This window comes from Salmo salar, chromosome 17 (genome assembly GCF_965601325.2).
Source record: "Salmo salar chromosome 17, fSalSal1, whole genome shotgun sequence".
In the NCBI taxonomy this organism is placed as follows: Eukaryota; Metazoa; Chordata; class Actinopteri; order Salmoniformes; family Salmonidae; genus Salmo; species Salmo salar.
The window spans coordinates 71,718,926-71,743,905 of record NC_138307.1 but is presented as its reverse complement, the minus strand read 5'-3'; the positions used below and the strand labels follow the sequence as shown (position 1 = coordinate 71,743,905).

Sequence of the window (24,980 nt, the reverse complement as noted above, 5' to 3'; positions counted from 1 at the left end):
TCTGCTAAATGACTAAAATGTAAATCTACCAATTATATACATATCCTAGCTTCTGGGCCTGAGTAACTGGCAGTTTACTTCGGGCACGCTTTTCATCCGGACGTCAAAATACCGCCCCCTATCCCAAAGAAGTTAATGAATACACCCCAGTATTCTCAATCTAGTGTTGATCAGTCACTATGCCCATGTGTAGTTCCTGCTACAGCTGCTGCTTATCCAATGCTGACAGACTGTAGCTTTTGCCCACAGTCTCCTCTTTGGAGCGGACTGGGGATTTAGCAGAATCCTCTGACAAAAGAGCTGCAGCCTGTTGCAGGGATGCAGATGGAGCTGAGAAAATGGGGTGGGGTCAAGCTGGGATGCTCACACATGCAGACGGCCTGGCCAAACTGCTGTCTTGCGTAAATAGTGCGCTGTCTTGGCACCTCAGCCGCTAGTCCATTATCTTAGTTTAAACAGATGACTTTCCTCGGCTTTTTGTTAAATGTTTTGCTCTGTCCTCCTGGCTGTTGGCTTTACAGGGACTGACTGTTTTCCTCCCCCTCTCTCCCTCCAGCGAAGCGACATAGTTAAAGCAGCCTATGAGCCCACAGAGGAGGAGTGTGAGTGGAAGGCTGATGAGGAGGAAGAGTTGACAGTAAGTAAGCAGGTACAGGTGACTCCATGCCTGCATGTCTTATCTAACCTGGGGATCTCCGCTGTCTGGTGCTACAGCAGGTCTTATTAATCTAACCTGGGGACCTCTACTGTCTGGTGACACAGCAGGTCTTATTAATCTAACCTGGGGACCTCTAGTGTCTGGTGCCACAGCAGGTCTTATTAATCTAACCTGGGGACCTCTACTGTCTGGTGCCACAGCAGGTCTTATTAATTTAACCTGGGGACCTCTACTGTCTGGTGCCACAGCAGGTCTTATTAATCTAACCTGGGGACCTCTACTGTCTGGTGCCACAGCAGGTCTTATTAATCTAACCTGGGGACCTCTACTGTCTGGTGCCACAGCAGGTCTTATTAATCTAACCTGGGGACCTCTACTGTCTGGTGCCACAGCAGGTTTTATTAATCTAACCTGGGGACCTCTACTGTCTGGTGCCACAGCAGGTCTTATTAATTTAACCTGGGGACTTCTACTGTCTGGTGCTACAGCAGGTCTTATTAATCTAACCTGGGGACCTCTACTGTCTGGTGCTACAGCAGGTTTTATTAATCTAACCTGGGGACCTCTAGTGTCTGGTGCTACAGCAGGTCTTATTAATCTAACCTGGGGACCTCTACTGTCTGGTGCCACAGCAGGTCTTATTAATCTAACCTGGGGACCTCTACTGTCTGGTGCTACAGCAGGTTTTATTAATCTAACCTGGGGACCTCTACTGTCTGGTGCCACAGCAGGTCTTATTAATTTAACCTGGGGACCTCTAGTGTCTGGTCATGATGACAGGGCCAGGAGGGTGTACCCATGATTGACGTTTCTGACTGTTTTGGTTCCTGTAATGGTGGATGTGCTAGATGTATTTTATATATTGACTATTTAGAGGTTTAACCAGGGACTCATGTACCTGTTCTGTTTATATGCATCAGTGAAATGGTGCATAAAATCCCTTATTTGCTTATCTTCCAGGAGGAGATGAAGGAGAAGGCCAAGGTGGAAGAGGAGAAGAAGGATGAGGAGAAGGAGGACCCCAAAGGCATTCCCGAGTTCTGGCTAACGGTTTTCAAGAACGTCGACCTGCTTAGCGACATGCTGCAGGTAGGCGGGCAGCATGTTGGGGAGGGAGTGGAGGACTGTCAGCAGGAGAAGAGAGGAGAGCAGCAGAGGAAAGTAGGTCAGCAGACAGCTGCTGCTCCCTAAAGATGAGGCTTCATCACCACCTACAGGCTTGATGAGGCAATTTCACCCCTAAAAATAAATGGTGTATACATACAGCACACTGTTGTGGTCCTGGACAAGCCCTCAGTGAAGCAGGTGACTTTGTTCCAGGCTACAGCAAGAAGGTGCTGTTTGGGGGGGCTGGAGTTTGGAATCACTGATTTTAATTGGCACTCTTATCAGAGTGACTTAGTCAGTGTATTTGAGGTAGGTGAGACGATCACAGCTATTGGAAGTAAAACGTTCCTCAATAAAGCAGCTGTCGGCTAAATCGGTGCTAGTTAGAAAAGACAAGTGGGTGTTGGTGCCAGAAAGACCAGTACAACGGTAAGGTGTTTCTGTCTAGATACCATACCAATGTTCAAGCTGCTATTCATGTGTTTTACAGGAACATGATGAACCCATCCTCAAGCACTTACAAGATATCAAAGTCAAATTCTCAGACCCTGGCCAGCCCATGGTAGGTCTGTGCACCGCACTGCTCTGCTGATGCAAGTCACTACTAGACGTTCTATCAATGTATTGAAAGCCAATGAATCTTGGGTGCTCCCAATATTCAACTCTTTCTTGCTCTTTTTCTCTCCAGAGCTTCTCTTTAGAATTCTACTTTGAGCCCAATGAGTTCTTCACAAACACTTTGTTGACAAAAACCTACAAGATGAGGTCTGAGCCTGACGAGAACGACCCCTTCTCCTTCGACGGGCCTGAGATCATGGGCTGCACAGGGTAAGACGTGCTGCATCAAACTGCTCCTTGTGTTGTCCCATAGAGATCCTATTCAATTAGGATTCTTCATCCTATGGTGCATCCTTAGTAAACCCCCTAGTTGCTAATCGTAGCCTCTGGGACAAGGAAGGATGCTAGATCAAACTAGAGATCCAAAGCTGAGAGTCCTGTCCATGTCTCTTGGTTATTTCAGCTCTGGGACAGTCATTGCAGGCATTAACATTGTCGTTTCTTTCCTGAGGGGGGAGGGGTTAACCTCTATGGGCTAGGTGGGACGCAAGCGTCCCACCCGTGGTGCACTCCATCAACAGCAGGTGCATTTCAAGAGCGGCAAATTTGAATTCAAATAAATGTCAAAATTCAAATTTTTCAAACATACAACTATTTTACACCCTTTGAAAGATAAACATCTCCTTAATCTAACCACGTTTTACAATTTCAAAAAGGTTTTACGGCGAAAGCATAAATTTAGAGTATGTTAGGACAGTACATTTACAAGAGTTGTGTGTAATGTTTTGTCAATTCAAAGACAGGGTCACCAAAACCATAAAACCAGCTAAAATGATGCACTAACCTTTTACAATCTCCATCGGATGACACTCCTAGGACATTATGTTAGACAATGCATGCATTTTTAGTTCTATCAAGTTCATATTTATATCCAAAAACAGCGTTTTACTATGGCATTGATGTTGAGGAAATCGTTTCCCTCCAATAACCGGCAGTCAAGTCAGCACCACAAATTAAATAATTAAAATTAGAAAACATTGGTAAAATATTATATTGTCATTTAAAGAATTATAGATTTACATCTCTTGAACGCAATCAACTTGCCAGATTTAAAAATAACCTTACTGGGAAATCACACTTTGCAATAATCTGAGCACTGCGCCCAGAAAAATACGCGTTGCGATACAGACCAGCCGTCATGTTGGGGAGATCTAAAATCGAAAATACTATGTAAATAATCCATTACCTTTGATTCTCTTCATCAGATGTCACTTCCAGGTATCACAGGTCCATAACGAATGTAGTTTTGTTCAAAAAAGCTCATTTATGTCCAAAAATCTCCGTCTTGTTAGCACATGATCTAAGCCCGCCGGACTTCACTTCATGAACGAGGGGAAAAAATATATTTACGTTCGTTCAAACATGTCAAACGTTGTATAGCATAAATCATTAGGGCCTTTTTTAACCAGAACATGAATAATATTCAAGGTGGACGAATGCATTCTCTTTTATAACGTATTGGAACGAGGGTACCCAACATGAACTCGCGCGCCAGGTGTCTAATGGGCCATCATCGTTCCATGGCTCTTGTTCGGTCAGATCTCCCTCCAGAAGACTCAAAACACTTTGTAAAGGCTGGTGACATCTAGTGGAAGCAATAGGAAGTGCCAAAATATTCCTCAGCCCCTGTGTTTTTCAATGGGATAGGTTTAAAGGTAATACAGCACATCAGGTATCCACTTCCTGTCAGAAAATGTCTCAGGGTTTTGCCTGCCAAATGAGTTCTGTTATACTCAGACACCATTCAAACAGTTTTAGAAAATGTAGGGTGTTTTCTATCCATATATAATAAGTATATGCATATTCTAGTTACTGGGTAGGATTAGTAACCAGATTAAATCGGGTACATTTTTTTTATCCAGCCGTGCAAATACTGCCCCCTAGCCCCAACAGGTTAAGGGTCATGTCAGTAGCTAGAGTTTATTAAAAATGATCTCCTTTTAAGTTAATCGGGTTTATGCACCCTTATCTGTTGTCTGCTTGTTTGGTCAGTTCCAACAGACTACCGTCTTAACACTAAGACATGGGTGAGGAATGCAACGATATGTCCGGTTTGATAAAAGTAGTGGTCCTTTTTAACAATGCACCATGTTGATGGGGTTCTATTAAAAACCTTTGGCTTATCTTAACCTTTAGGGTTCAAAGCAACATCTACACTCTAGTCATTGGTTGGTGTGTTTAGTCCTGTGTCTGGTCTCCTGGTAACCCTGGTGTCCACCGCTCTCGCCCCGCAGTTGTACGATCGACTGGACGAAGGGCAAGAACATCACCCTGAAGACTATCAAGAAGAAGCAGAAGCACAAGGGGCGTGGCACAGTCAGGACAGTCACCAAGACAGTCCCCAACGACTCCTTTTTCAACTTCTTCACCCCGCCTGATGTCCCTGAAAGTGGAGATCTGGTAAGTAATGCTTTCCGTTGTCTAGTGCAGTGCTTGAAGTGGACTGAAGTGAGTGCAGGTATTTATTTTTGTTGCTGCAACTCAATATTTCTCTTTATGCAATATCATTTTGCCAAAATTCTATAAGGTGCTGGAACTCAAGCAGTAGAACATTTTGAGTGTGTTCCAATTCAACCACTGGTGCAGTGTGGTCTTTCTATTAAAGTTGGTGAGTCTCATAACTGACGTGCTGGTGACTCTTGCCCTCCAGGACGAGGACTCTGAGGCTGTCCTCGCCGCAGACTTTGAGATCGGCCACTTCATCCGCGAGCGTATCGTCCCCAGGGCTGTGCTGTACTTCACGGGGGAGGCTATCGAGGATGACGATGATGATGTGAGTACCCACCACAGCCTGTGTGTAATGGCCTCATCTCTGTCCTAGACCTCTGAACCAAGCCACTGGCCTTCACATGTGTTCCCCTAACACTGGTGTCCCCTCTTGTTGCAGTACGATGAGGAGGGAGAGGAGGCTGATGACGAGGTAAGGCCTTGCTAGCTAGGTCTCTTCACCTGGTCCTCACTGACCCGGTCCTGTAATTGACCTTAGCCATGGCCGCTCACTGACCCGGTCCTGTAATTCACCTTAGCCATGGCCGCTCACTGACCCGGTCCTGTAATTCACCTTAGCCATGGCCGCTCACTGACCCGGTCCTGTAATTGACCTTAGCCATGGCCGCTCACTGACCCGGTCCTGTAATTGACCTTAGCCATGGCTGCTCACTGACCCGGTCCTGTAATTGACCTTAGCCATGGCCGCTCACTGACCCGGTCCTGTAATTGACCTTAGCCATGGCCGCTCACTGACCCGGTCCTGTAATTGACCTTAGCCATGGCCGCTCACTGACCCGGTCCTGTAATTGACCTTAGCCATGGCCGCTCACTGACCCGGTCCTGTAATTGACCTTAGCCATGGCCGCTCACTGACCCGGTCCTGTAATTGACCTTAGCCATGGCCGCTCACTGACCCGGTCCTGTTATTGACCTTAGCTAGTTGGCGTCTATCTGTGTTTAACAGTTTCTTCTTGTGTTCTCCTAGGAGGGTGAGGAGGAGGGAGAGGAGGAGAATGACCCTGACTATGACCCCAAGGTGGGTAGGAGAGCTTACTGTTGATGTTATGACCTGATGTGAGACCAATGATCAGAAATATCAGATTTCAACATACAGAATAGAATGTGTACCGCTACTCCAAATGCATCATGAACACCAGCCGCCATGTTGTTTTTCTGTTTATATACTACTGCATCCAACGCCGCATCAGAACACACAGCCGTCGCGACCGTTTCCCTGTCACCTTGCTTCTAGTGTAAGGGCTGGATTTCCAGACACACATTAAGCCTGGTCCTGGACTATAAAGCATTCTACATTTGCGTTTTGGTACACCAAAGTACATTGTATTTCCAATGGAACGCTGCATTTGTCTTGCAGCACTGTGTTGCAGTGCGTTCTGTGTGGTGCATATACGTTGGATTTATGGAACGTATGTTAGATGGCTTGACAGAACTGGTAGCAGAAGGTGAATGGGGAACTTTAGTTGCACACATCAAAATGATGCTACATAACAATAACATTTTGCTCAGTGCCACTATCAGTGTGATCGAGGTGTTAGTCCAGGACTCGGCTCATTCTGTGTCCTGGAAAACGCTAGAATGAGTTATTGTAAAGAGAATTATTTCTAAACGGTCTCAAAATATCACTTCAAGAACCTAATCAAATACCCTTTTGTGAGCGTCTGGTCATGGAATGTTTTTTCCACTTTTTAATGGAATGCTTTCAAAGCATGTTTCTACATCCTGGCTAAACTGAGACTGCATGTAAAATGGAATCGGATACTAAATCTATTCAGGTTTTAACTTTGTTTCATAGCTCTGCATGCCAAAGCTTTATTTGGTTTTGTTTGGGCGAATGGGAACAGTACTCCTTCTCTTTGCTGTATAAAGCCTCTTGAATTCTGTATTCTGCCTATTTTTTGCCTTTAATTCATTAATGTTCATCTCCAATCACTTGGCACCTTTTGTCAGCTACTCTTTAAATTTTTCCTCACTAGGTTTAAGTGATGTCTGTAGAAAATAACCCTCTCCTGGTAGGTACAGCTTGTGAATTGTCAGCTTACCGCACCCCGCCTCCCTCCTGCACCTTTTCATTTTGACACCTCCATTCCTCAATCTCCTTGCACCCCCCCCTTCCACCTCCATCTGCACTTACAACTAACATAGTGGCTTTTTTCCCCTTTTTAACCGTAGTGGGTGCTGCGTTTGAGTGTTCTCTTCTGTATGTTGAAGCTAGTTAAACTTTTCTCCAATTTGACCCTATTTGTCTTTGTACAAAATATTTTGTAACACCAATATTTATGTTTGTTTGGAGAAGAATAGATCAACGTTTGCCACACCTGTTTTGTGGATTTTTATGTTTTCGAGTCTTAAGCCATCACTCTGTTCATTCTGTCATTCTTCACTTTTGTACTCCAGAGACTGTAGTCTACATCTGGAAGGATGCTTGTTGTCTTTCTCCCATTGGACATGCCTGAATTTTTAAGACCGCGTGGGGTGAATCCAAACTTCCACTTCAGTTAAATTTTCACTTGGTCTCCTACTGACATCAATGCACGGCTAAGTGAAAGTTTGACTTGAGTTGAAGTTCAGCTTCACCTCTGTCCTGGAGAGCTGTTGACCCCTGTAGGTCTGTTTATGGCCCTCTCCCTGCATTGCTGCCAATAGATTTCATTAGTTTTCCTCCCCTGTGAAAGAATGGCGTCTGTATGACATCAGTGGTGCACCTCCCCCCCCCCCCCCAATCACTGTTATGAGCACTACGGGTTAGTGCATTTACAGTATGGAGGTTCTATGCAGCAGTAGTGAAGGCTCTCAATGTAGTTAGTAACCTTTAAAATGTATAATTTGAATATTCACTTTAAGAACATACTAGTATTGTGTGGAGTGTTATTGGGTCACTGTTCAGAAATCTCTAGCCTCAGTGCCAGGATTACATTGCCCTATACCCTGTCAATGTTTGTCTCAATTAGCCATAGAAAAATGTCTGAAGCCTAAACCTGTGTGTGTGTGAGGGTGATTAGTGTGTGTTTGGTTCTCAGTTCGGCTCTAACGTCCTCTCTTTTGGTCTCTTGCAGAAGGACGCAAATCCCCCAGCCGAGTGCAAGCAGCAGTGAAGGCTGCGGCTTTGAGGATCAACTGCACTGTAACAGCTTCTCAAATAAAACACTTACTTACGCCTTATAATGTTTTGTATTTTTCTTGGTAGAAATAAAAAATAAAGGGTTTCAAGATTTTTGTTACAAAAAACTCCTAATATAATGTGAGCAGTGGCTCGATATGCATAGTATTTTACTAGACCCCCCCCCCCCCCTGTACAAATAGTTAATGCCACAAACTTCCTGAAAGCATGATCTTGTTTCTCTCACTGCTAAACTAGTTTGGGTTCTTGTGAAGTTTTTGTTGTATTGCTCTTGGACAACAGCTGTGGTTAGACTGCATTGAGGCAGGTGACGAGAAAGCCAGCCTATTCCTTTTCCCTCGCGCTACCAAAGTTACTCGTCAGTTTAGGTTGTGAGTTGGAAGCCTTTGTATTAGCGGTCCTCGAGCACGGTCAGAGCAAAACACTGCTTTTAGTCATGGCTAATGAAAAACTTTGAATCGCTGTGCACATTTGGCCAGTCAAGTGTGCCATTTAGAGCAGGGAAAGTGGTTATTGGCCACTTGGGCTGAATCAAGTTGTTAATCTGAAACATTCCAGTTTGCTGACTGACAGGAATTGGATGTTTGAATGCTCTCTTGGGATCAATATTACCTCCACTATATGGTCTGATTTGTTAAACAACCATGCTGCTAAATTTAATGAGCTGAGTCTAAGTTATTTGTTTCTATTAAATACTTAATGCTCTTTTTGAATTTTAATTTGCATTAAGGGAATGTTTTTCCTCCAACACGCAGCTTGGTCTTGTCCAGTCACTCCTTAACATTCCAGATGATTTGACGAGGGACAGTTCCGAGGTTTTGCCAGAAGGGGGCACCCCATGCCCATCTGCTTCAGGCTCTTGTTAGGCCTACAGTTGACTTGTCTTTTTCTATAGCACTTTGTACTACTTAGTCATGTCTCAGTGGTGTCCTCCATGGTTGGCTGTCGGTCCAGTATCCTTTGTGCAAAACAAAGTGCGCAGCACTTTGGAGGCGGCCCTTGTCATACTGCGCCCTGACGATGCCCTATGGGTTTTCTCCTCCGCCATGAAACATTTCCCTGTAATACATGATTCTCCCAAGTGCATTACCCTTTAATTTGGGAATCTCACTTGACTTGTGTACTCTCTGATAGCAATAGGTTTGGAACAGGCTCCTTTCCGAGGAAGAAAATGACCAAATTCAGGCTTATGTTGGCATGTGGTCATGGCTTTTGAGCCTTGTAACTCTTGGGGTTAAGATCGTGCCCGTCTGGTCCCTGAGCGTTGGGCTAATTTATCACTGTGAAGGAAAGGTGGCGATGAATTCTGGTAGGAGTCCTGTCTGTCGACCGCCCTCTGTAGCCAACCCCACCCAGCAGGTCACACTGAAGCATGTAAGAGCAATACTTAGTCAGGGAATGGAAATAAAATGAAAAAAGTAGCTTAAGCCCACCCACCTTTTCCTTTAGTGGAAACAGTCATGTTGTAGTGGTGCCCTCGCTGCTGTCGCTAGTGGAGCTCTAGGGAGTGCTGCTGTCGCTAGTGGAGCTCTAAGGAGTGCTGCTGTTGCTAGCGGAGCTCCTAGGGAGTGCTGCTGTCGCTAGCGGAGCTCCTAGGGAGTGCTGCTGTCGCTAGCGGAGCTCCTAGGGAGTGCTGCTGTCGCTAGCGGAGCTCCTAGGGAGTCAGTAGGAGATTAAGTCTGGACTGTTCTCGGGAGGACTGGATTCTGTCTGTGACTCCTTGAGCAGCTGTTGTCAAAGCTAAATGCTATGCTTCAAAATAGTAAATGTACTCAACTGTATGTATATTCATGAATAAATTGGTTAAATGTGTTTTGCGTTTGTTCCTTGTCTGCAGTTTCTCTTCAACATGAGCTGCTTGATATTTAAACACTGAGCTCTAACATTTGAGTAGCTCAATGAGGTGACCAGTTCATTTGGCATATGTACAGACTACGGTGTAGATGCTGTGTAGACTGATTCTTACAAGTTCTCTATTAAAAGTTACCTAGGGTAAATGGAACATGAGTACAATGACCGAGTACTAAAATGAGGTCTGTGCAGTATACAGTGAAATGAAGTGCTCTGTGTATATATCCAACAACACGTCCTAATATTGAGGTACACCCCGCCCTCAGAACAGCCTCAATTTGTCAGGGAATGAAAACTAAGGTGTCAAGCGTTCCACTGGGATGCTGGCCCATGTTGACTCCAATGCTTCACACAGTTGTCAAGTTGGCTGGATGTCCTTCGGGTGGTGGACTGTTGGTACACACTGGAAACTGTTGAGCGAAGAACCCAGCAGTGTTGCAGTTCTTGACACTCAAACTAGTGCGCCTGGGACCTACTACCATAGCCCGTTGAAAGGCAATTAAATAGTTTCTCTCAATGCCACACACAAAGTCTCAAGGCATAAAAATAATTTTACCTGTGTCCTCCCCTTAATCTACACTGATTTAAGTGACATCAATAAGGAATCCTAGCTTTCATCTGGTCAGTCTGTCATGGAAAGAGCAGGTGTTAATGTTTCATACGCTCTGTGTGTGTGTATATTGAACAAAAATATAAACAACAATTTTACTGAGTTACAGTTCATAGGAGATCAGTCAATTGAAATAGTCATTAGGCCCTAATCTATGGATCTCACATGACTGGGCAGGGGTGCAGCCATGGGTGGGCCTGGGGGGTATTGGACCACCCACTGGCGGGCCAATCCCAGAAAATCAGAATAAGTTTTCCCCACAAAGGTGATTTATTACAGACATAAATACTCCTCAGCACGCCCTTCCCTAAGATGATCCCGCAGGTGAAGAAGCCGGATGTGCAGGTCCTGGGCTGGCGTGGTTACACAATGTTGGACGTACTGCTAAATTCTCTAAAACGACTTTAGAGGCGGCTTATGGTAGAGAAATGGACATTCAGTTCTCTGGCAACAGCTCTGTTTGACAATTGCACGCTCCCTCAACTTGAGGCATCTGTGGCAGTGTGCTGTGTGACAGAACTGCACATTTTGGTGGCCTTTTATTGTCCCCAGCACAAGGTGCACCTGCATAATGATCATGGTATTTAATCAGCTTCTTTATATGCTACACCGGTCAGGTGGATTTATTATCTTGGCAAAGGAGAAATGTTCACTAGCAGGGATATAAACAAATTTGTGCACAACATTTGAGAGAAATCAGCTTTTTGTGAGTATGGAACATTTCTGGGTTCTTTTACTTCAGCTCATGAAACATAGGTCCAACACTACATTTAGTGTTTATATTTTTGTTCAGCACATATACATATACACAGTGTCTACGGTCTCACCACTGAAATGAAGGGCCAGATGACAGAGCTCAACGAAAGTGCCCATTGTATTCTCATGGAGAGGTGAGAGCCAAGCGTTCTACAGATTGTATTCTCATAGAGAGGTGAGAGCCAAGCGTTCTACAGATTGTATTCTCATAGAGAGGTGAGAGCCAAGCGTTCTACAGATTGTATTCTAGTGGAGAGGTGAGAGCCAAGCGTTCTACAGATTGTATTCTAGTGGAGAGGTGAGAGCCAAGCGTTCTACAGATTGTATTCTCGTGGAGAGGTGAGAGCCAAGCGTTCTACAGATTATATTCTAGTGGAGAGGTGAGAGCCAAGCGTTCTACAGATTGTATTTTAGTGGAGAGGTGAGAGCCAAGCGTTCTACAGATTGTATTCTCATAGAGAGGTGAGAGCCAAGCGTTCTACAGATTGTATTCTAGTAGAGAGGTGAGAGCCAAGCGTTCTACAGATTGTATTCTAGTGGAGAGGTGAGAGCCAAGCGTTCTACAGATTATATTCTCGTGGAGAGGTGAGAGCCAAGCGTTCTACAGATTGTATTCTAGTGGAGAGGTGAGAGCCAAGCGTTCTACAGATTGTATTCTAGTGGAGAGGTGAGAGCCAAGCGTTCTACAGATTGTATTCTAGTGGAGAGGTGAGAGCCAAGCGTTCTACAGATTGTATTTTAGTGGAGAGGTGAGAGCCAAGCGTTCTACAGATTGTATTCTCATAGAGAGGTGAGAGCCAAGCGTTCTACAGATTGTATTCTAGTAGAGAGGTGAGAGCCAAGCGTTCTACAGATTGTATTCTAGTGGAGAGGTGAGAGCCAAGCGTTCTACAGATTATATTCTCGTGGAGAGGTGAGAGCCAAGCGTTCTACAGATTGTATTCTAGTGGAGAGGTGAGAGCCAAGCGTTCTACAGATTGTATTCTAGTGGAGAGGTGAGAGCCAAGCGTTCTACAGATTGTATTCTAGTGGAGAGGTGAGAGCCAAGCGTTCTACAGATTGTATTCTAGTGGAGAGGTGAGAGCCAAGCGTTCTACAGATTGTATTCTAGTGGAGAGGTGAGAGCCAAGCGTTCTACAGATTGTATTCTCATAGAGAGGTGAGAGCCAAGCGTTCTACAGATTGTATTCTAGTGGAGAGGTGAGAGCCAAGCGTTCTACAGATTGTATTCTCATGGAGAGGTGAGAGCCAAGCGTTCTACAGATTATATTCTAGTGGAGAGGTGAGAGCCAAGCGTTCTACAGATTGTATTCTAGTGGAGAGGTGAGAGCCAAGCGTTCTACAGATTGTATTCTAGTGGAGAGGTGAGAGCCAAGCGTTCTACAGATTGTATTCTAGTGGAGAGGTGAGAGCCAAGCGTTCTACAGATTGTATTCTAGTGGAGAGGTGAGAGCCAAGCGTTCTACAGATTGTATTCTAGTGGAGAGGTGAGAGCCAAGCGTTCTACAGATTGTATTCTAGTGGAGAGGTGAGAGCCAAGCGTTCTACAGATTATATTCTCGTGGAGAGGTGAGAGCCAAGCGTTCTACAGATTGTATTCTCGTGGAGAGGTGAGAGCCAAGCATTCTACACGTTGTATGAAACATGTCACAAATACATTATGCTACTTCCTGCCTTCAGAAAGTATTCATACCACTTGATTTATTCCACATTTCCTGTTGGCCTGAATTCAAAGTGGATTATATAGTTTTTTCTCTCTCACCCATCTACACAATATTCCATAATGACAAAGTGAAAACACGTTTGTAGAAATTTTTGCCAATGTATTGAAAATTAAATACAGAAATATTGAATTTACATAAGTATACACGCTCCTTTGCTATAACACTAAATTGAGCTCAGGTGCATCCAATTTCCTTTGATCATCCTTGAGATGTCACTACAACTTGATTGGAGTTCACCTGTGGCCAATTAAATAGTTTGAAACACACCTGTCTATATAAGGTCCCACAATTGACAGTGCATATCAGAGCAGAAACTATACCATGAAGTCCAAGGAACTGTCTGTAGATCTCTGAGATAGAATTGTGATGAGGAATATATCTGGGGAAGAGTATAAAACAATTTCTAGAGTGTTGAATGTTTCTTAGAGCATAGTGGTCTCCATAATTAGGAAATTGAAAAAATATGGAACTACCCAGACTGGCCGTCCGACCAAACTGAGCAACCGGGCAAGAAAGACCTTGGTCAGGGAGGTGACCAAAAACCCAATGACCATTCTGACAGAGTTCCTTAGCTGAGATGGGAGAACCTGCCAGAAGGACAACAGTCTCTACAGCACTTCACCAATCTGTGCTTTTTGGGAGACTAGCCAGACGGAAGCCACTCATGAGAAAAAGGCACATGACAGCATGCCTGGAGTTTGCAGAAAGGCATGTGAAAGACTGAGATAATAAGGAAAAAGATTGTGGTCAGATGAAACAAAAATGAAACTCTTTGGCCTAATGCAAAGCACTATGTCTAGAGAAAACAAGACACAGCTCATTACCCTTCTAACACCATCCCTACTGTGAAGCATGGTGGTGGCAGCATCATGTTATGGGGATGCTTTTCAGTGGCAGGGCCTGGGAGACTGGTAAGGATAGAGGGAACAATGAATGGAGCCAAATTCAGGCAAATCCTTGATGAGAACCTGCTTCAAACCACCTTAGACTGTGGCAAAGATTTACGTTCCAACAGGACAATGACCCCAATCACACAGCCAAAGCAATGCTGGAAAGGCTTCAGAACAAGAATGTGAAAGTCCTTGAGTGGCACAGACTTGAATCCCATTGAAAATCTGTGGAAAGACTTGAAGATTGCTGTTCAGTGCCACCCCCCATCTAGTTTAAGAGCTTGTGAAAATCTGCAAGGAAGAATGGGAGAAAATCCCCAAATCCAGATGTGCAAATCTGGTACAGACATACCCAAGACAACTCAAATCTGGAATCGCCACCGAAGGTGCTTCTACATTAAAAAGTATTGACTCAGGGGTGTGAATACTTATGGAAATGCAGTATTTCTGTATTTCATTATTAATAAATATATCAATACATTTGCTAAAATTTCTAAAAACATGTTTTCACTTTGTCAATATAGGGTATTGTGTGGAGATGGGTGAGGAAAAAAAATAACAATTTCATCCATTTTGAATTCGGGTTGTAACACAAAATGTCAAATAAGTCTAGGGATGTGAGAACTTTCTGAAGGCATTGTATACTTGACTCAAGAAATTCACTCGCCTTGAGTTCTAGGCCCATTTGATTTCCAATATAACATTGATCCTCGCTGCACTGTGCTGGAGAGGCCCTCTGACATATGAGTCCTCTTTCCGCTGGATGTCACTCGGGGGGCGGTCCACAAGCTCGAGAAAACCCCAATCAAACTGTGCGTATCAGTCACTCCAGCGACCGCTGCCGACGGACTAGTACCAAATACCCTGCACACGCATCCACGAGTTCCACAGCACATAGTAACCCACTCACTGCAGTGACCATTTCAGCATCCGATGCCTTTACCTCTACGGGCAAGGAGAAGAAGTGTTTGCGTTTGCTGAGGAAATTGGGGCGTTTTCTCAAGATGCTGGAGAACGGCGGCAAGGTGCTGAAAGAGGGGCTTCTGGAGAAGCGAAGCGACGGTTTGCTGCAGCTGTGGAAGAAGAAGCACTGCGTCCTCACGGAGGACGGGGTTCTGCTTCACCCGCCGAAGCAGCACGACCATCCGCACCATTACAACCACCACGGCGGCGGAGACACTGGCAAAGTCAAGGAGCTGCACTTCTCCAACATGAAAACTGTGGACTGCGTCGAGAGGAAAGGGAAATACATCTACTTCACGGTGGTCATGTCGGAGGGCAAGGAGATCGATTTCAGGTGTCCACAGGACGAGGGCTGGAACGCCGAGATAACTTTGCAGATGGTGCAATACAAAAATAGGCAGGCCATCCTGGCGGTGAAGTCGACCAGACAGAAACAGCAGCTCCTCGTTGTTCAGCTCCCGGGACAGAAAATTATTCGGAGCTCGCCAAACGTTGCGTGACCTGCGCCTTGGACATTCGACATGCGGTAAGACATCAGAGAGAGGTCTTAGCAGGCTTGATTACAAATTACTACTTAGCCCCTTAGAAGTGGAAATCCTCTGCGGGGAAATTGCTTGGATATACGTTCCCCGGCAACGTTTGATATTTGACCCAAGGCTCAGGATATGAGGCTCATCTACCCCATAAACATGGGTTTACGCGCGGCGATGTCGGCAGGGGAAGCTTTGATGCTGTTAAATAAGCATGCATTGTTCCAGATGCTTGTAGCCTCCTCAAATTACTGTCTCCTACATAAAAATACACTACATTGGCCATTCCAACAAGGAGAGCCTGCAATGTTATAGGTCTTAACTTTTTGCCTAATTACGTTTTAATGTTGTATTATTCACTATTATTATGCTATTATTCATTATTATTGGTAGGCATATTATGGTCCAGTTACCATCGGCACTTTATTGTTCGTAAAAATAAGTAATATTTAATGAAATGGTTTAATATTATATTAATTTTAGAGTAAGGGTTCAAACACTGCCAGTGCTGTCACTGTCTTCTCAACATTCTTTGGAGCCATTGGGCTGCGTTTACACAGGCAGACCAATTCTCATCTTTTTCCATTAATTGGGCAAAAGATCAGAATAGGGCTGAGTGTTTAAACGCAGCTCAAGAAAGCCACGCTATTTATGTTCAGGTGTAGCCTACGGAGATTCCTCTTCTCCTCGTGTCACGCACTGCCACCTCTGAGATGGTCTAATTTATTGTATCCGCAGGTCAATTGGACATTCAGAGGAGGCATCGATGGACTCCGGCTGCATCTCCTGGCCTCACAAAAGGAGCATCACACCCTGCAGAAAGCATCTCTTAATTTAACTGTTGTTCGGTCCCGACAACAGCAGCACAATCTTTTCCAAGTCCTATTTTTCATTAGCGACTCTGTATTTGAGAGAGATGGACACTGATGGACAAAGCTTAGGCCTCTGCTACAGCACGAGTGAAAACAGCTGTATTCTAACGGGCGATTCTCTGCCATCCCATATTTATTAGATTGTGTATATATATTTTATCTTTACAGTGTCATTGACTAATGTACAACGTGGTTGTTGCTGGAGTTGAAACTGAAAGCTATGCTTGGAGATTCCGTAGGACAGTATAATGTTTTGAAATGGTTGGAAATAAGCCTCAGTATCGTTGTGATCCTAGTGGGATGGTTGATTGTGTTACACCTTTAAGGATGTACTATGGTCCTTTCCTTTCACTTCTATTATTTCTTAAGTTGTGAGTAGCACGTCCTATTGTACAAACATGCCATGATACACATCCTCATTCTTTTATTGAACCAAAGACTTATAGCTATAGTTACATTTTCCTGCCAAGTGTAGTTGACTGTAAAAATGACAGGATGTTTCAATGATGAAGGAAAAGTTGACAAATCTTTTATTTGTTTGATTTCTCCATAAATCTGACTTTTTGTAATTATCCTCGTGCCAGATATGGCGCCCATGTTACATTTGCATTACAACTATGGAATACGGTTTGACTTTAGGAAGCAACATGAGTCAACACTGCATATTCTTTTGGGAGTCTTAAATCTGTACAGATTAGATTAGAAACTGCAGTCCTGTTCAGTGGCAACTGATAGAAAGAAAGGTATCCTAGTGAGCAAAACTGGTTGAAAATACATCATTTCAATGGCAAAAATGGCCGAAAGGACTTATTTTCAACCAGTTTTGCCAAGAGCAAGTCATTAGGCTAAAAATTCATCACCATCTTTCCTGAGGAAGCTATGCTGAGACTGTTGGGTTGTCCCTCACACCACCCCCAGGTGTGTCAGCGTTGTCCTCACGTTAACCCACGTCTCCTTTTTTACAAAGTTACTGTTATTCAGTTGGGTTCTTATTTTGATGTGAGAGCTATTTTCATACTTCTGAAATATACATTCCATTTCAAATGAACAGCACCTCGTGTGATTTCCTGCTATGTAGCGCATAGAAACAGCTTGCAGGGAGAACATGTGCCATTTAAATCCCCAGCAGACGTGTGTTCAATAGCTGTGTGTAGTGTTGCCTGTCTCAACCCTTCAATGCCAACAGCCTGTGAACTTCTCACCCCTATTTCCTGGGCTAAATGTAGAAGCTGTTGCTGTTCTGAGAATAATATTTCACCGTCAGCCTTCAGACTGAGACAAACTGCCATCGGTGGCGCGACAACACACGTGTCTCCCTGCCTCTCTCGATTAAGCTAACGCATTTATACTACAGGGGGTGAAAAATGTGGATGACAGCGCCATTTCTACTCATCCGCATGGCATATTGGCGGGGGGGGGGGGGGGGGCTGCTAAAAGGGAGACGACTCTATAACCGCACCACTCGGTACTTGAGCATGCCCTTTGGACTGCTCAAAGCCACGTCAAGCCATGAAGGAGGTGCTAGGCTGGGACACTGTGTAAGACATCCACCATCCACCCTGGAGGCCTCCAGTTGTGACAGGCGTCCTCTGATGGTGTGCTGACACCACCTGAGCACTGTGGCCGCTGGCTGGCCCAGGTGCTGGAGTTCACCGATGATAAAGCCATGTTGACAGACAAGAGAGTGTCGATGGGCCGCTCTGGGTCTCTCACTGCACTTGGTTGGGATTCCACAGTGCCCCTCTCCACCACCCTCCTCCCTACTAGGGCAGCTTGGGTAAAATTAAAAAGTCTGGGTAGCAACAAACAGTTGGCTGACTCCAAGCTCCGCTTGCCTACTTGGCTCATCTACCTCCGGCTCAGAGGTGAAATTTAATCTAGGTACAGATATAGGATCAGCTTCGCCTCCCCAATCCTAACCGCAAGCATTGGTGGGGAAAATGCCAAACTGACCCAAGATCAGCATTAAGGGGCAACTTCACCTTACACTGCTCCTCTGCCCACCCTGCCCTTCACCACACCCACCCACCCCAAGCCCTTCGCCCTTTCCAACCAGCCCCTCCACCCAGCCTTTCTCCCCTCTCACCCAGCTCCAGCCCCTCCCCCCAGCCCTTCTCCCCTCTCACCCAGCCCCTCCCCCCAGCTCTTCTCCCCTCTCACCCAGCTCCAGCCCCTCCCCCCAGCTCTTCTCCCCTCTCACCCAGCTCCAGCCCCTCCCCCCAGCTCTTCTCCCCTCTCACCCAGCCCCTCCCCCTCCCCCCAGCTCTTCTCCCCTCTCACCCAGCTCCAGCCCCTCCCCCAGCCCTTCTGCCCTCTCCCACTCTACTTCCTCACTTTAATTGGTTTGTTAGGTCTGGAATGTCATTCACATGACTCCCAACGAAGATTGGCAGCTAGATAAGCATTGATTGTCATATGAGCTGCAGTGATGTTTTCAGTACACTCAGTACTTAGTTCTTAGTAAGGATAATGTAGATTATTGTCAACACTGTTTTTTTAAAGAGCTCTCCTCATTTTTGCACTGATTAAACACATATTGTCTCATTTTATATTTACTTATTGGCAGTGTAAATCTAGCCTTCTCAAGATTCCCTAAAAACTCAATGTGGATCTAAAAAATACAATGTAGAATTTCTGTCCTGTGAATTTCCTTGTGCTCATTGTGGCAATACACCTGGTCATCAGTCTAGTGAATGGAGCCCAGATTGTTCATGACTTTGTTTTCTCCCTGCTCTTTGAAATGCTCTGCGTAGGTGGAAGGAAGGTAGTGAGATACTGTAGATTAGCAACTCTCTTTATCTCTCTCTCTCTCTCTCTCTTTATTTCTCTCTCTGTAGCTAGAAAGGCTGAGGGATAGATCACCTTCAGGGGTTTTGTTCCTTATCTTTTCTCTTTGTGTGGATGGTGATACAGGTGTTGAAACAGGAAAGGACTTTGCTAAGCGAATTTCAACCAAACAGGAACTCTCACAGTTATATAATGGAGAGAAGCTAATTATAATTACATATTAGCAGGAAGTTTAGGATGACATATTCTGGTTGCTGCACTATTATTTATCATTAACATAGCATTATACCATATGTACAGTAATCAATACATGACATTTACTCTAGTCATTTAGCAGACACTCTTATCCAGAGCCACTTACAGTAGTGAGAGAGGTAGTGAGTCTTCAAGCTGTGTATTATTGTACAGATGGGTAATGTGCATTGTTCTACAGATGGGTAATGTGCATTATTGTACAGATGGGTAATGTGCATTATCGTATATGTGTCTTGAATTTCTTTACAAATTCCAGGTACCTTAGTGCTATAGAGCTGTAATGATAGAATGTAACTATTGGACAATAAGGTGAGACCCAAGGAGGATATAGGTGAGTTTCACTACAACTACTCCATCCTATATGGAAGATTAACCTGAATGTTAACTAATCATTCTGACACAGTTGACTCTGTGTCGTGCAGGTGATGGAAAGTTTCAGCCAATTAATTACAATTAGCCATTGATCTGTGGGCTGCAATGATCATGCTCCCATGAAGATTTCTTCCTTGAGGGAGTTGTTCCTAGCCATTGTGCTTCTGCTTGAGATTTTGGGTCTAAGCAGAGTTACTGAAAGTACTTTGTGACAGCTGCTGATGTACAAAGGGTCTTATATATACATTTGATTGATTGACTGGTCCTTCATCTCATATCATGGGTTAACTAACAGGGTGAGTAAAAGCTTGTTTAAAAAACACCAACGTTTCTCCTCTGCCACCTCATAAAAGGCAGGGTCGTGTTCATTAGTCACCAAACAGAAGAAAAGGACTGAAACAGGGAGGGACTACTTGGACTTGTCCAATAAGGAACACTCATTTTCTGTTGCAAAATGTTTTAAAAGATTTTTCTGTCATGTGCCCAGATGAACATGACCCATGATTCCTGAGGAATGTTGGGGTGAACTGAGTTCTTTTGACCCTGTGTCACCCCCCCCCCCCCCCCCCACCCACCCACCTGGTACCTGTTCCCAGACCACCCAGCAGCAGCAACACTGGAGGTCAATCAGCTCAGCTGTTGCTGATTAGGGCAGGAAGCCTGCGATAGGAGCAGGACATAGACTTTGATAGACCTCACATCGTTGTAACCATCCCTTTTATGGCGTCTAAAACAGGATTTTGGGCACTAAAAAAGTCCCTCTATCTATCTCTATGGGGCAGGAATGTCACCTTGACTGTACACCGCTGCCCTGACAACTCCATGAAACTCCACAGGATAAGAGACAAAGAGCCAACAGGATATAATAGAATTACTACGCGTCAGCTTGTCCTTCTCCAATGAAGATGGCTAAGGTTATGTTGCAGGTCATGGGAGATGAGATCCTCATGTGGTTGATGTGGGGCCGCACATCTCTCTCAATTCCATCCTGTGAGCTCTTTAGAATGTAAGATGCATGGTGATAAACATAGTGATGTACAGAATAATGTATTCCCCCATGTTCTGCACTCAACAGTGATACAAACCATAGCCAAACAAAACCTCAAATGTTATGTGCTGCGGGGACTTGATTCCATTCAGCCGCAAGAGCATTAGTGAGGTTGGGCACTGATGTTGGCCGATTAGGCCTGACTCGCAGTTGGCAGTCCAATTCCTCCAATAGGTGTTCGATGGGGTTGAGTTCAGGGCTCTGTGCAGGCCAGTCAAGTTCTTCCACACCGATCTCAACAAACCAGTTCTGTATAGACCTCGCTTTGTGCATGGAGGCATTGTCATGCTGAAAGAGGAAAGGGCCTTCCCCAAACTGTTGCCACAAAGTTGGAAGCACAGAATCGTCTTGAATGTCATTGTATACTGTAGTGTTAAGATTTCCCTTCACTAGAACTAAGGGGCCTAGCCCGAACAATGAAAAATAGAACCCAGATCATTATTCCTTCTCCCAAAGAACAGTTATTGTGCTGACATTGCTTCCAGAGGCATTTTGGAATTCGGTAGTGAGTGTTGCAGCTGAGGACAGACGATTTTTACGCGCTACGCCCTTCAGAACTCGGTGGTCTCGTTTTGTGAACTTGTGTGGCCTACCACTTTGCGGTTGAGCCGTTGTTGCTCCTAGACGTTTCCAATTCACAACAGCACTTACAGTTAACCGGCGCAGCTCTAGCAGGGCAGAAATTTGACGAATGACTTGTTGGAAAGGTGGCATCCTATGACGGTGCCACGTTGAAAGTCACTGAGCTCTTCAGTAAGGCCATTCTACTGCCAATGTTTGTCAATGGAGATTGTATACACCAGTCAGCAACGGTGTGGCTGAAATAGCCGAACCCACTAATTTGAAGGGGTGTCCACATACTTTTGTGTATATATAGTGTAAATATAGTGTATGTGTGGCGGTTGCATATTCGTGTGCTCTTCCCAGGCTGTTGTGGAGACCAACAGCCACGGTCGCGTAGGAAAACCTGACAATGTTAGATTTTTTCCCTCCTCAAATTTCCATTGTTTTCAGCAAGTAGAAAAGTGGTGATTCAGCAAAGCGGGGACAAATAAGGGTTTATCAGGAGAAGTGCTCACACACACACACACACACACACACACACACACACACACACACACACACACACACACACACACACACACACACACACACACACACACACACACACACACACACACACACACACACACACACACACACACACACACACACACACACACACACACACACACACACACACACACACACACACACACACACACACACACACACACACACACACACACACACACACACACACACACACACACACACACACACACACACACACACACACACACACACACACACACACACACACACACACACACACACACACACACACACACACACACACACACACACACACACACACACACACACACACACACACACACACACACACACACACACACACACACACACACACACACACACACACACACACACACACACACACACACACACACACACACACACACACACACACACACACACACACACACACACACACACACACACACACACACACACACACACACACACACACACACACACACACACACACACACACACACACACACACACACACACACACACACACACACACACACACACACACACACACACACACACACACACACACACACACACACACACACACACACACACGGAGGCAGTTGGCGGATTCTGTCTGCTTCTGATTACAGAGGTAGGGTGGCTCAGTTCACCTGCCAAAGTAAACAGCCTCCTCCTCACTTCCTTCACAAGGTCAGTGATAGGGCAGCTGCACCTGGGAGTGCGCTTCCAACAAACCTATCTCTGATCCTGCTTGCGTCCCAAATGCCACACTATTCCCTATAAAGTGTGCTGCTTTTGACCAGGGCCCATATGACTCTAGTCAACAGTAGTGCACTGTGTAAGAAATAGGGTGCCATTTGGGACGTAATCACTGTCTTTGAACCAAACACTTCCTCTTTTGCTGTCGTTACACTGTAATTATCTTGTCCTGTCATCCATATATCTGTTAAAAACAAGCAAATGAGAAACACAAAAGCAAATTGTGATGGAAAGGATGCAGTGATGTGTTGAGTGCTTTGGCAACTAACGTTTTAGCTGGGATTTGCATACAAGGAAAAAGGGACTCAAAGGGCTCAAAACACAGTGGAATATAGATTGTGTCACTTCTGGATTCAAACTGCTGACTGTTCCCCGTAAAGGAAAACTCCACCCCAAAAACAATCTTTTGGTATTTGTTTCATTATTCCATTGATGATTTAGTCTCAAAATGTGTTGCTTGTCAGCAGTCAAATTTTCAAGATATGTAACATTCAAAATACAGAAATCTTCCCTGTACGATGCATTTTGCATTATATGATGCAAAACGAAGCATCATATGATCATAAATGCATAATACAGGGAGGATTTCTATATTTTGAAAGTTACATATCTTGAAAACCTGATTGCTGACAAGCAACACATTTTGGGACTATGTCAACAATTGAATGATAGTTTTGGAGTGAGATTTTCCTTTAACCTCTAGGGGTCTACGCTGCTGGGGGGGGGTTACTATGCTAACATATGGAGTTGTTTTAAGATGGTCATGCTATGGATCATTTAGCTATTTGATTTTTATTTTTAAAAAATGTATATATAATCACTTCCTCAGTTTTATTCCCGAGTCAGTATTGATGTTATGTTTCTCCTGTCCAGATGCTGTTCTTGTTTTGTTTCATGTCTATTTATTATTAAATCCACACCCTGTACTTGCTTCTTGTCTCCCAGCGTCTGTCGTTACAGAACCGCTACACAGAGAGATCCTATAAGTCATAGTGTTTTATATCTAATTCTATGTGCGGGTCCCTGAGGAACAGATTGTTTAACACTGGGCTAGTAAGCCTGACGTCAGTCTGAGTTCTGTCTCCTATTGGCTACCTCCTGACGCCAGAGTTCTGTCTCCTATAGGCTACCTCCTGACGTCAGCCTGAGTTCTGTCTCCTATAGGCTACCTCCTGACGTCAGTCTGAGTTCTGTCTCCTATAGGCTACCTCCTGACGTCAGTCTGAGTTCTGTCTCCTATAGGCTACCTCCTGACGCCAGTCTGAGTTCTGTCTCCTATAGGCTACCTCCTGACGTCAGTCTGAGTTCTGTCTCCTATAGGCTACCTCCTGACGTTAGTCTGAGTTCTGTCTCCTATAGGCTACCTCCTGACGTCAGTCTGAGTTCTGTCTCCTATAGGCTACCTCCTGACATCAGTCTGAGTTCTGTCTCCTACAGGCTACCTCCTGACGTCAGTCTGAGTTCTGTCTCCTATAGGCTACCTCCTGACGTCAGTCTGAGTTCTGTCTCCTATAGGCTACCTCCTGACGTCAGTCTGAGTTCTGTCTCCTATAGGCTACCTCCTGACGTCAGTCTGAGTTCTGTCTCCTATAGGCTACCTCCTGACGTCAGTCTGAGTTCTGTCTCCTATAGGCTACCTCCTGACGTCAGTCTGGGTTCTGTCTCCTATAGGCTACCTCCTGACGTCAGTCTGAATCTGTCTCCTATAGGCTACCTCCTGACGTCAGTCTGAGTTCTGCCTCTTGGCAAGCTTGTAATGAGGCTTTGGATGTTGGGAGATAGCTATGATATAGCTACTGTAATTGGACTGGGGGAGATAGCTATGAGATAGCTGCTGTAACTCATAGTGTTGCTACTGACAGTGCTGACAGCAGTTAGGCCAGGCTTGACTGGTTCTCCACATCAACAGATTCTCAGATGATTGACTCTCCCATCTCTGTAGGCCTAAACATCTCGGGAAATACCCCTCCACATCTCTCAGCCTCTGGTTTTGAAAGAAAAATGACCTGTCCTTGAGGAAATAAGAAGAAAATCCTCCAACCAGGATTTCTGGAAAACCTGGAAATGTTGGGGAAGTTACCAGAATTTTGCAATCCTATCTATCAGTATGCATATATATTTTTGGTTTTATTAGTCAGATCAGAAATTAGGATAGGTGGTCAGGTAGGGGAGACAGTTGTAAACTGGCACATAGGGATTCGAACCCTGCCTTTGGGCATGTGTAGCCCACAGGAGGCTGCTGAGGGGAGGAGGGCTCATAATAATGGCTGGAACAAAGCGAATGGAATGGCATCAAACCCTTGGAAACCATGTTCGATTTATTTGACGCCATTCCACCTATTCCACTCCAGCCATTACCACGAGCCCATCCTCCCCAAAAAGGTGCCACCAACCTCCTGTGGTGTAGCTTGGCTGTGTTGACCACGAAA

The 24,980-nt window shown here is 44.9% G+C and overlaps 2 protein-coding genes and 1 non-coding gene across 11 annotated transcripts in view; all 3 read left to right on the top strand.

Moving 5' to 3' along the window:
* The window catches only part of np1l1 (Nucleosome assembly protein 1-like 1), a 28,076-nt gene extending 18,252 nt beyond the window's left edge, over nucleotides 1–9,824 (top strand). For 4 of the 9 annotated variants that reach the window (XM_082963266.1, XM_082963263.1, XM_082963267.1 and 1 more), the window contains exons 6-14: nucleotides 557–649; nucleotides 1,619–1,747; nucleotides 2,256–2,327; nucleotides 2,454–2,593; nucleotides 4,618–4,783; nucleotides 5,034–5,156; nucleotides 5,271–5,303; nucleotides 5,859–5,909; nucleotides 7,948–9,824. In XM_082963266.1, the coding sequence (XP_082819392.1) occupies nucleotides 557–649; nucleotides 1,619–1,747; nucleotides 2,256–2,327; nucleotides 2,454–2,593; nucleotides 4,618–4,783; nucleotides 5,034–5,156; nucleotides 5,271–5,303; nucleotides 5,859–5,909; nucleotides 7,948–7,986 (846 nt within the window). In that variant the 3' untranslated portion in view covers nucleotides 7,987–9,824. Of the gene's footprint in view, nucleotides 1–556; nucleotides 650–1,618; nucleotides 1,748–2,255; nucleotides 2,328–2,453; nucleotides 2,594–4,617; nucleotides 4,784–5,033; nucleotides 5,157–5,270; nucleotides 5,304–5,858; nucleotides 5,910–6,867; nucleotides 6,904–7,947 lie in introns of all 9 variants that reach the window. The other 5 variants (XM_082963269.1, XM_082963265.1, XM_082963270.1 and 2 more) reach the window with 4 other exon arrangements.
* LOC123728340 (small nucleolar RNA SNORA14) lies at nucleotides 2,670–2,799 on the top strand. Its single transcript, XR_006760226.1, has one exon. It is a non-coding gene; the product is annotated as a small nucleolar RNA SNORA14 (small nucleolar RNA).
* A 4,747-nt stretch (nucleotides 9,825–14,571) lies between the features above and the next one.
* On the top strand, nucleotides 14,572–16,780 carry LOC106597692 (pleckstrin homology-like domain family A member 1). The gene is made up of 2 exons (XM_014188849.3): nucleotides 14,572–15,332; nucleotides 16,075–16,780. The coding sequence occupies exon 1, from the start codon at nucleotides 14,587–14,589 to the stop codon at nucleotides 15,304–15,306; it is 720 nt and encodes a 239-aa protein (XP_014044324.1). The 5' UTR covers nucleotides 14,572–14,586; the 3' UTR covers nucleotides 15,307–15,332; nucleotides 16,075–16,780.
* Nucleotides 16,781–24,980: the final 8,200 nt, after the last annotated feature.

Bases quoted from the DNA above. Each gene is read 5' to 3' on its own strand.
- LOC106597692 (XM_014188849.3), top strand. From the start codon at position 14,587: ATGAGTCCTCTTTCCGCTGGATGTCACTCGGGGGGCGGTCCACAAGCT.